Genomic DNA, 12,349 nt, shown 5'->3' on the forward strand with positions numbered 1-12,349 from the left:
ATTCAGACAAAAATAGTGCTGGAAATCAATGCACAGATACCTGTTTGAGTGACATTATATTTTACATATCCTTCAGTCTTTCAAGAAATTTAACATTTTGTACATTCCTGAGTTTATCTTGGAATCTGAACCTGTCAGTGAGTTTGTAGAACTAATTATAATAATTTTTGAGACTTAATGATAGTAATCATTATTCATCGTTCTTTCCCAAGAAATGTGTTTTTCCCTTTGGAATCTCAAAAAAGGGATTAAAAGCTGTTGAAATGGAGAAACAGGAGAAACAGCTGCTAGGACCAGGGACTATGATAGAACAGACTCCCTTAGTGTTACAGGTTTGGAAAAGGTTTTTCAGTTTACTCTTGATCATTAGCTTTTCAAGGACTTTAGAGTCCAACCTTGGCATGCATTGGTTTATATAATTCTTGGATGCTAATTTATAAATGTCTACTAGAAGATATGTAACTATCTATATAAAAGAAGAATTCTGCCATTCATATGTTTGTTTATGGAAATGAACACCACAATACTCCACTGTGAAAACTTCTTCAATGCAGGGGGTTCATTGCATCCATGAGTTGGTTTCCCAGCATGATGATAGCTGTTGGTTCCTGCAGTTCTGTTTAACAGTCTCTTTTCGGGGAATTTAGGGTCTTTGTTGATTGAACTTTCTTGTGGCTGCAGAAGTACTATTGGTTATTGAGACTCAGAAGTCTTTGAGGCAACTTGTGGGATATGTAAAGCATTGTGGTTTGGCATGCCACTCTTCCCAATGATCAAGTGTAAGACAAAGAAGGGAGAGTTCTGTGCAAGTTCCTCAGACTTGTGGTTTAATCTTGACATCATTTCATCATTTCTTTCATCAAAATCATTTCAACATCCTTTTTTATTTACTTACCAAGGGAAGGAAAATATGGAATTATATGTTAATTAACAAATATTCAAATCTCCTTCAGACTAAGGCAACTGAAATCAGATGTGCGCGCGCATGCGCGCACGCACACACACACACACACACACACACACACACACACACAAATGAATCAATATTTTGTAATTTTGATCAGATACAGTAAACAAGGAAAAATTTTACAGCCTACCATTTTTTCACACATTTAAACTTCCAGGAAAATTATTGACTAGAACTACAGAAATGTAATGCACTGGAATTTATATTACAGTTATTTAAATGAACAACTTCTCAATCCATTTAATTTTTTTTCCAGATACAATCAGGTCAGGAAGTTTTTACTAACTTCAGAGAAATTTGTACTACTTCAGTGATGAACCAGCTGGAACTCAGAATCCAAAGTCTGGAAAACAAGATCTCTGAAATGAAGATTCAAACACATGAGGATGTAGTAGTGCTGGAAAACTATAACAAACTTCATCAATCACATAAACTGAGACAGTAAGTCAGGACAAAGAATCATGTAGATTAGTAACTTAGCTACTCAATCATCTGTCATGTGTAGCTAGAGTTTTCCTGCCTGGCCCACAGTCAGGACAAACCTCTCTCACCCACCAGTCCCAGAGCCGCTCAGACCCAACCAAGTAAAAACACAAAGACTTATATTGATTACAAACTGTATGGCCGTGGCAGGCTTCTTGTTAACTGTTCTTATATCTTAAATTAACCCATTTCTATTCACCTATAAGTTGCCACATGGCTCGTGGCTTACCAGTACCTTACAGTCATGAAAGTGTATTTTAACAAAATAAATTATATATATAAAGACTAACTATAAAATACAGTCCTAGAAAACAATGATGACAAATGAACTGAGTTGTAGGAAGCTGATCGGGATGACATTTCCCATTTATATATTGGTATGTGTTCTCCTTAGTAGTCTCATATTTATCCTGTTTTTTTCTATTTTTTTCAATAAATTTGCTGATGCTTTTTAATTAATATACTTATATTGCTACAAATTTGCTTGTCAGCATTCACAGAGATATAAATGCCGAACACTTGAGTGTTTTCTAGAATGTTGTAGCATAAACTCTTAGTGCCAAGGACAGCTGGCACAGCCCCTTCTAGATATTGTTTCCACTAGGCAACTGACCTTGACTCTGACCCTGAACATTCCCACTAGAGAAAACCTAGACACGAACAGTTCTTTTGAACACTTATGCTCTTCAAAAAGGCACACTCACAGCACAGGAAAACATTAACATGCCATGAAATAGGGAGTATTTCACACAGTGTTTCCAGATAATTCCTTCTTCAATGTGTGGTGCTGTGTGGGACACAGATCAGCAAGTTCTATGTCTGACCAGTTGGTTAGGGGAAAAATAAGAGACGACTTGCCTCCCATTCTTCACAGGACTGAAGCCCAGCTGAAGGAGGTCACTGGCCAGTTTCTCACGCTGATTCAGCACAACATGTCATTACTAAACATGCTAAGCTCCATACTTGCCTCAGAGTGTTGCTGTGTCTCAAGTTTTCATAGCAGTTTGGGAAGTCTCTTTACCCAAGAGAACATGGTGACTCCCACTTCAGGCCCACAATCTTCAAAGCACCACATAACAGCCAACCTGGGTGTGGTTAGTATTACTACCATTTTTATCCTCTGAGTAATATGATTTTTTCCATGTGCAAACTACTGAATTATTTAGTTTTTTTTAATACTTTTAAAATTTTATTCCTATTTATTTAGTATTTTGAGGCATGTGAACAGTGGGCAGGTTGAGGCCAGAGGACAACTTGGGTATGTTCGTTGTCTTTTCCGAATATGTGTTCCCTATTGCTTAGAACTGAGTTTGTCAGGCTTGGTCAAAAACACTTTGACCTGCAGAACCCTAACTCTGGTCCTGTTCAGCATCTCTCGGGTATTGGTTGATAGAAAATGCAACCCCCTATGTGGATGTACGATGTTAGTAATGGTGTTTTCACTTAGAGTCAGTTGCACCTAAAACACATAATCAGAAGCAGGCATTTCCCAAAAGGGAAATATTTCTGGGGCATCCTCAGATGCAGGAACAACCAGAAACCAAATGCAACCACAACCAGAAAAAAAACAATTATTAACAGGCATAAGTAAAAAAAAAAAAAAAGTTGTTTTTTGCTATATGAATTTCAGCCATATAAAAGGATGAGAATGCCAATCCATTTGAGTTGCTTTAGAAAAAGTCCTCTGGTTTTTTTCACTTGTGTGTCTGTCAGCATGCTATTACAACATCTAGAGAATCTGCCTAGCTTGGTGAACCTGTGAGAAACAATAAGTCCCAGAAAGAAGAAGTTCTGTATTTTTAGAAACTAACCTCCCACCTTTTCAAAGTCTGCAGATGACAATGAAGATTTCAATAAAGAACTCATCAAGTTAGTTGTGTGTCCGCAGCCTGAGCTGGATCATACAGAGAAGAAATGCATGAAATTAGCTAAAGAGAAAATGCTGTAAGATTTTAGTATATTGTATCAGTTTCAGCATTCATTCTTTGTTTTTGCTATACTTGTTCAAAAATCAAAGTAGGAATTCATCTTGTATTTGCATTTTCGTACCTAAATTATAGCAGTTAAAATTTACCTCAGAACTGCCAAACAAAATTGTCCCTTATGTTGTACAGGGTATGCCAAAAAGATTTTCCATAGACCACACTCACAGACATATTCATAGTCACCGCAGGTAGGCTCACACACATAGATACTGCTTTGCCCTCAGGATCCACACCACCACAATAACATGCTGTTTCCTGAGACTGTAGGAAATGGTATAATCTCCACTGGTCCAGCAATCTTCTTTTCTGCAAGCTGTAATTAGGCTTTTTATGTCACTCTACATAAAAAACAATCAAGAATGTCCAACATTTTTCCAAACTTAGATTTCTTCTCAGCAAGTAAGTAGATGAGCAGACCTAGAGTTTTGTTGTGCCCCTGAGTCCATTTACAATTAGTCACAGGACAGCACTGTAAGAGTCACATCATGCTGCGCCCCATCTCTATGGATGTTTCATTTACTCTGACAACATTTGAAAACTAGAAAATAGGCTTAGAAAAAAAAAAGAGAGGAGAACATTCTTTTCCCAGAAGAAAACAACGGTGATAGGCACAGAATGGTTTTCACATACATACCATCTTACCCATCCCTTGGCATTGGGAGAGGATTGATTGAGAACACCTGGCAGAAACCCAAATCCATGTGCATTGCTTCTTGTCATGTTTTCAAACAAATGCCTGATAAAAGCAACTTAAAGGAGGAAGATGTTTATTCTCCAACATAATCTGAAACAATAGTGCCCATCTTGGCAAAGAAGGCGTGGTGGAGGGTAGTATCTTCTATGGTAGCATTAGCTTGCTTGCCCGCTTTTTTCACAATCCCATAGACCAGGAACCAGAAAGACCCAGAAGTGGCATGAGGGTATGACCCTCTAGCACTTCCCCCCATAGGCTCACATGTCAAGCCAGGTCCCATGTTTTCAGGAACCACAGTCTCTCCAATCAGCAGCACTAGATACAGACCAAGCCTTCACTCTCATGAGTCTACAGGCATATATCGCCATCCAAATCACAACACTATGTGTATTCAAGTCGCTTATACAAAATGACATGCTATTTATACATAACATAGTTATGCCTACCAATAATTTTATCATCTGTAGGTTATTTTTTCCTTACAAAGTTTCATTTTTAAAAATATTCTTTGTTTTTTTTCCCCTTTTATTGAAAATAGATTCTTATAGCACGAATCCTACAAGATCTTATTAATAAAACAAACCCGGAGCCAGGTATTAGGATGAACACTGAAAGATCAGAGAAACAGAACCAGCCAAAGCTAACCTCACCTCACCAATTTCTCAGCTGATCTCCTTTCCTCAAACTGGAAGCCTCTGTGTCCTCATCAGAATGGATCTCAGCTGAACTGCTGCTCAGAAGCCTAAAAGCTTAACCAGGCTAGTTCCTGGTCCTCACACCTTATATGTCTTTTGGCTCCCTGCCATCACTTCCTGGGAATAAAGGCATGTGTTACCATGCCTGGCTGTTTCCATTGTGGCTTTGAACTCACAGAGATCCAGATGATCTCTGCCTCTAGAATGCTAGGATTAAAGGCGTGTGCTACCACTGCCTAACCTCTATGTTTAATCTTATGGCTGTTCTGTTCTCTGACCCCCAGATAAGTTTATTGGGGCTCACAATATATCAACCACAGATTTATTTCTTATACAATGTATCCTGATTACAGTTTCTCCTCCCTCTTCTCCTCCCAGTTCCTCCCCGCCTCCCTTGCTATCTGGATCCACTCCCTTTCTGTCTCTCATTAGAAAATAACAGGCTTCTAAGAGATAACAAGCAAACATAACAAAATAAAATAGAGTAAGATAAAATAAAAACCATTACATCGAAGTTGGATAAAGCAAACCAACAGAACGAAAAGAGCCCAAGAAGAGGCACAAGGATCAGAGACGCACTCATTCACATACTCAGGAGTTCCATAAAAATAATAAACTGAAGACTGTAATATATACTTAGAGGACCTGCTGCAGACCCATGTAGGCCCTGTGCATGCTGCTTTAGTCCCTGTGAGTTCATATGAACTTTGCTCAGTTGATTTAGAGGGACTTGTTCACCTAATGTCCTCCATCCCTTCTGCCCCTTACACTTTTTCTACCTCCTCTTCCATAGGGTTCCCTAAGCTCTGAGAAGAGTAATCTGATGGAGACATCACATTTAGAGCTGTGTGTTCCAAGGTCCCTCTGTGTGTGTGATGTCTGGCTGTGGGTCTCTGCATCTGTTCCCATCTGTTGCAGGAGTAAATTCCTCTGATGATGGCTGAATAAGGCACTGATCTAAGAGTATAGCAGAATATCATTAGGCATCATTTTATCACTTTTTATAAAAGACCAGTAGTATTTGGTTTTACCCTAGGTCTCTGGGCTATCTAGTCTCTGGGTCTTGGTCACCCAAGTAGTGTCAGATATGCATTCCATCTCATAGAGTAGTCCCTCAGTCAAATCAGATATTGGTTGGTTACTCCCATAGGCTTTGGGCCACCATTGTCCTAGCATATTTTGCAGGCAGGACAGCATTGTAGATCAAAGATTTTGTGACTGGGTTGGTGTTTAAGTTTTTCTTTTGTACCCTGGAAAGTATCTTCCCATTCAAAAGGCACTAGAACATAGGGGTGAAGTTTTGTATAGGTACCAGGTCGAACTCTCCATGTTCAATGAGTTGTGTGGGTGGGTGCTTTCTTCAGCAATGAGGTTTTGCTGTCAGTTTGTGGTGTGCAACCTGTTTTAATGCCATATATAATTCAAGTTGAAAGCAGAAATCATTGTACTAAATTCAGTGACCACAGAGTGGAAAAAAGATCTGTCTCAGTACATATTCAGTATTTTCCAATAGTACCTTTGAGACCTGTTGGATTTCTTGGTTATAAATCCATAAGGAAGTCTGATAGTACACACAGAGAGAAAGAGAGTATGTGTATATTTTATACATGTATATTCAATTTTATACTATGTATATACTGTATAAAAGTATTTTATATCGTTGTGTGTGTGTGTGTGTGTGTGTGTGTGTGTGTGTGTGTGTGTGAAGGTAGAAGAACCATGTCATGATGTCAGTTCTCATCGTCTCCCTTTTGTGGATTCTGGGGACTGAATTTACGTTAAGAGACTTACACAGAGAATCCTATATTTTCTCATTCATCAATCGGGCTCAGTGTAAGCTATTTATGTGCCGTGTGTGCCTTAATAATTTCTTTTATATTATTTACTTGAGGTTGTAATTTGTAAATGCTTTCCAATAAAGTTAGTTTGAAACAAATGAGATTCATAATGTAGATACTTTGCAAATGTTTACTTCTTAGAAGCTATCACTAACTCAGTCTTTACATTCTTGTAGAAGCAAAAAATGTTTCAAATGGACAAAAACCTCAGCTGAGCGTGAAAATGGAGAGCAGAGTTTCTCTGATGTTTCGAACACCAGGCAATTTGAAAAGGATAGTCCAGTTGATTTACCAAGACATGAGGTACTTTTCCAGGAGTTAGGGGACCCAAAAAAGTCAGTTTGGTAAATAAACCTCTCAATGCTTTAACAGTAAGTGATATGTTTTAAAAATATCAATGGAAAAGTTGTCAGTTTTCCACTCAAAGTAGAATCAATTGATTCTCTCTTGTCTCAAAGCACAGTTGATGTCTAAAAACCAAGCAACAGGCATTGTATGACTGCCTCCATACCACAAGGATGCTACCACAGGGGATGATTCAGCTGAGCAATAATGATGACATGGAAAATGAAATTCAGTCATTTGTAGAATTCCAATGTCTGTTATTTTATCAGTGCCAAATAAAATTCAGTGATTATACTTTCTAGTCACATTTTGCACTGACAATACTCTTCTATAATAGTTTTTTTAAAAAAAAAGAAAAGAAAAACCTCAGCCCTAAATGGAACATAGACACTGCACTCGTTCCTTCAAAGGCTCAGGGATCATTCCAGAGACCACACAAAAAGAGTGTGAGTTTGGGAGTGGTGGATAACTGACTGCAGGTACCACCATCTGTCAACTACATCTGAAACTGTACTTATCTCTGTTTCCCATTACTCTGTACTTCCTAATTTTCTTTAAAAAATTAAACACATTTACAAAGTTGTAAGAATTTTAATTGAAAGGACATGACATAATCTTCTTGCTCAATAGTACGGCCTTCTCTAAAGGAACACTGGCTCGTTTCAGATTTATCATCTGACAGTTTATTTCCCAATTATCCAAAATTTAGTGAGTTAAACATTATTATGTTCCAAAATCTACAGATTGGGAAAATCTTGATAAGGACAGGTCATCTCTTCTCCTGTGACATTCAGTTGGGACAGACTGAAAGGGTAGGGGGCTGGAGTCCTGAGGAGTGTTATTCCCTGATGTGTTGGCTTGCTTTGAATATTGGTGCTAGGTGCTAGCAGGCACTAGCAGGTGCTTCATTTTCAGTACGGTGGTGGAACACTCATGTGGGAACACCTGGGCTTTCCTTGTAGACTAATGTCTTCACAACATGGTGATGAGATTGATACAAAGCTCTTTCTACACTATCATAGGAAGTCACAGGCATGAATTTATCACATTCTGTTCATTAGATGCACGTTTAAGATTTTCCTATAGTCTATCACTTGTGAAATGAATATTAAAGAATGACAGGTTCTCAAATTAGTATATTACGCCCTAAAAAGTTATATAATCCAACTACTGAGAATTAGTCTCATTTTCACACAACTCCTGTCAAATAATCATTATTACGGATGAAGCCAACCTTAATTTACAAATTTAAAACCATTCCTGTTCACTGTGAGGGCTGGGTGGAAGACAGAGAGGACAGGCCACAGTGTGGTGCTTGGTTGGGATGGAAGGAGCTCGCTCTCTATGGAAATGTTTCCTTGGATCCCAGCTGTTATCATTTCCTCCCAGAGGGGATTCTCTCAATCACTCCTCTGCCAGTTCTCTTGGAGCTGCTGTATGGCAGACAATTCCCTTTCCTATGCCACTTGCATCATTTTTCCCCATTGACCTTTATCACCTTCATGTCAGCCTTTCTGAAGCACTTGTGATTTTATATTCTAGGTCCAGAGAATAATATACTCTGAAAATAATTTTAATTTCAATTATTCTCTCTTCATATTTTTAAACCATTGTGTAATTTTTTTTTCAAAAATATCTAAATCCACGGCAATAACATGAGTGATTCAGGTATCAGCTTGTAGGGCAGTAATATAGGACTCACCAATGACTCAGAGTTCAACACCACACACACACACACAAACATTCACATAAAAGCCTACATCTGCTTTAGTTATGTTTTTAGTTCAGATCAAATGTGGACAATATTGTTGATAAATACTTTAAGGCTATCTTTTTCACATATTCGAACATTCAGAATCACTGACTTGGAACTACAGGAACCAAACACATACATTTATTGTTGTCACAATTTTAAATACATATTTTTTAAAATATCTTTCAGATAAGAGAAGAACATCAACAAACTTTTGATGATATAATAGGAAACCATAAAGCTTTGTGCATAAGGCCACAGAAATCCACACTTTCAAAACACCCAGAAGAATTAACTCATCACACCTCATATAAAGCTGAACCAAAACAATATGAGGATCCCTATCTAGAAATGGTAAAACTGACAAAGTCATTATCTCGTGAACAACTAAAGTAAGTTTAAAAAATATATATACATATCATATTTATATGTGTGTTATAGATGTTGTATATAATTATGTATTTATATATAAGATTATAGATTTATTTATATGTATTCCATATAAATTACTTAAATATACATTGCCCCGGCTAGCAGAGTTTCAACGGGGGGGGGGGGGGGGGCACAACACCACCTGTGGGAGCGAATGAAATAAACAGGGGACATGAAAGACGACAGCAAGACAGGATTCTGATCAAGCTGCAGATTTTATTTTCCTCCGCAAGGCTTATATAGCATAGGAGGGGAGGGGGCAGGAAGGAGGGGAGGGGAAGGGGACGTGGAAGGGGTGCAAGACGTGGGGGACGTGCAAATCGTGCAACTGCAAGATGTCGGCTAAGGTCACTGGTCAGGGGTCATTTGTTCTGTTGCTAGGCTACCTGACCATGGAATGCTCTTTATGTTCAGTTGTCATGGCACCTGACTGTGGAATATCTTCTTATCTTTGGGGGCCTCTGGTTAGTAAACAGGTGCTACTGCTCTGGGAAAGGGCAGTGGGCTTATGACTTGTTCTCTGGCCTAGCTAGTACTTTCCATGGTTCATGTTTGGTTCCTGACATCTTGGTCCCTGACAATACATATTTATATATATTTTATATGTATAATATACACAGGGAAAAGAAAGCAAATCTCAATAATTTGTATATGAAGAATAATTATCAGTGAAAGACATTCATGAGTTTTTAATGATGTGAAATCAAGCTAGGGATTATAATTATGGAATATAATGTTTATAAGTGAGCTATTTTTAAAAACATTTGCCCAAAGTAGTTTCTATTATTTTCCAAGTTTGAGTGGCTTGACACTTTCCCCCACAGTATCCTTACCCTGCATCTTTTATGTAATTACACGATCTAAAGTTATAGATCTGAATATCCATAAATTTTTAAATTAATAGTTTAACTATTGTTTGAGTATGATACTTAAGCTCAGGGGTCAAGCAGGGCTGGTGCTATACACCTGGGCCACATTCCAGCACTGTGTAGTAAACTGACTTTCAGCTGCGTTCCTCGGTGCTCCCACTGCAGGGTTTGGAGAGCTGGTCCTCCTGAGTTTTTCTGTGCTATCTAAACTCATGAGGAGAAGGTTAACATGAAGGTGAAGAAAAGCAGAATTTTAAAGTGGTTGAAACAATTCCTTGTTCGTTGGGAGGAATTTGTGGAGACAGAATGGGTGGCCCTGTCCATCATGACACAGGATGAACAGTCTCACAAGCTGCTCTACTTCCTTTTGGCTCCTGTTACAGTCAAGGAAGTTATCTGAGACACCATTTCACAGACTTTTGGCAGATACCAAAACACCATCAAAAATCTTACTTGAGAGCCGATCCAGGAGGCAGCCCCTTAACCTGCTCAGCCACACATACATCAGTGACAGCCATTTTCCTGCCCCGTGCACTGTTTGATTTTCTTTTTAGTTTAGAACCCGGAAACACAATTATTTCCAGTTCCATTTTAAGTCTTAACTGTACACATTACTCATCTGACATATTTACGGTGTTCAGACATTGTTGGATGGGGAAATTCATTTACTCTTTTGCCGTTTTTAGGGAGTCCTTCACAGGAAAATGCTCATGTTTTCCTTTGTGATCTTCACAGGTCTAAGAACAGGCGAGATGAGGCCATGAGGAAAAACTTGAAGAAAATGAAGCTTTGCGGTTCTGCACTGAACATGTACGCAACGAGCCCTGCTCCACGGTTTGCGGCTAGCCATCCCCGCAACAGTCGGAAACGCAGCGGAAGCTTCATTCAAGCAGAAGCCTTGGTCCCAGGCTCCAGGCCACTGCACTTCGTGGAGAGTCTCGGCAGCTATCTGGGCAGGGTCGGCTGCGCTATACTGTTTGATTATGGTTTCAGACGTCTGTTATAATTCTTATTTTTAATTTGGTGATCTAATTCACTCATTTTAAATTAACCTCACAATTTTGTGTTAATATGGAAGAAAACCAATTTTATACATTTTTAAATCCTCAGAGCTTTCACTTTCAGCAATAACCTTTTCTTAATTTTGGTCAATAGGTGTAAATACTAAAACATACTGAAATTTCTTTAAAGGCTATATTGAAATTAATTTTAGAAGCTAGAATTTTTTTCTGTGGTTACAGGCAGACTTTGCAGAGGATTGGCTCAACTCCTAAGTAACTTTGGTTAAGTAAGTTTGGTTAAGTTTGGCTCATAGAAGCCTTAAGATTCTTCCATTCCTCTGGCATCCCAAGTTTGACATCTAAACATCACTCTTAGGTAGATGCTTCAAATTTAAAGGAATCTGAGAGGAATATATTTTTGTGAAGGGTCTATACCTACAAAATCAGAGGAAATTGAGAATACACCCTTAATTTATGATTGCCTCATGATGATTTCAATTTCGATGCAATGTGATTATTGCTGCACACTCTTTATTATCATTAAGGTTATTTCCTTAAGACTGATATGATGTTTCAAAGTGCAGTTCATTAAGCTTTTGGACCTTGTTCTCACATGAGGGGTTGGGAGCTAAAATTGCAGCTATATAATGCCTTTCAATTGCTACTTCCATAAAGATATGAATTCTATTTCTCCTATCCACAATCTCATGTGCGATTCCATGCTATCTCCATATCTTTTGGAGTTGTAATAAGAAAACTTTTTGCCTAAACACATGGAAAGCTTTTTTAAGATTACAACTTATTTTCTTTATTTTTCCCCAATTATTTGCTGCTGCAAACGTTGAAATTGTTATTTTAAGGAAATTCAACATTTATTAGAATTTCTTTGATGAAAGTTTCAGTAATCAACCTTATCTGTGTATCAAAAATGATCGCAGCCATCACACAGCATGTTACTTGCACCACATGTAAGAAAACATAATGTTATGGCCCTTTTCGAGATGAATATCTACTATTGGAACAATTTTTGATCTAGAGTGATTTGTAAAAGCAAAATATTCATTTGTAGAAAATATTTAAAAAAACAGTTTTTTACTATGTATATGTTGTTTTAAAACACCCATTCAACCAATAAAATGATCCCTGTTTTTCAGGATCTTCTCAGTATCCGAAAGTATCATAGACTCATACTAACTAGGGCCTCAACTCTCTCGCCCAGCAGGCATCTTTAAAAATGATGGAAGAGAAAAAAGTTTAAAATTTCCTAATAAAGTTGGCAACCAAATC

The 12,349-nt window shown here is 38.0% G+C and overlaps 1 protein-coding gene across 1 annotated transcript in view; it reads left to right on the forward strand.

Moving 5' to 3' along the window:
* LOC118581754 (ankyrin repeat domain-containing protein 26-like) overlaps window positions 1–11,067 on the forward strand; it is a 53,580-nt gene extending 42,513 nt beyond the window's left edge. The window contains exons 13-18 of the mRNA XM_036184217.1: window positions 1,224–1,408; window positions 2,325–2,544; window positions 3,279–3,394; window positions 6,839–7,001; window positions 8,950–9,152; window positions 10,797–11,067. Coding sequence (XP_036040110.1) covers window positions 1,224–1,408; window positions 2,325–2,544; window positions 3,279–3,394; window positions 6,839–7,001; window positions 8,950–9,152; window positions 10,797–11,067 — 1,158 coding nt within the window. The remainder of the gene's footprint in view (window positions 1–1,223; window positions 1,409–2,324; window positions 2,545–3,278; window positions 3,395–6,838; window positions 7,002–8,949; window positions 9,153–10,796) is intronic.
* Window positions 11,068–12,349: the final 1,282 nt, after the last annotated feature.

This window comes from Onychomys torridus, chromosome 4 (genome assembly GCF_903995425.1).
Source record: "Onychomys torridus chromosome 4, mOncTor1.1, whole genome shotgun sequence".
Taxonomy (NCBI): Eukaryota; Metazoa; Chordata; class Mammalia; order Rodentia; family Cricetidae; genus Onychomys; species Onychomys torridus.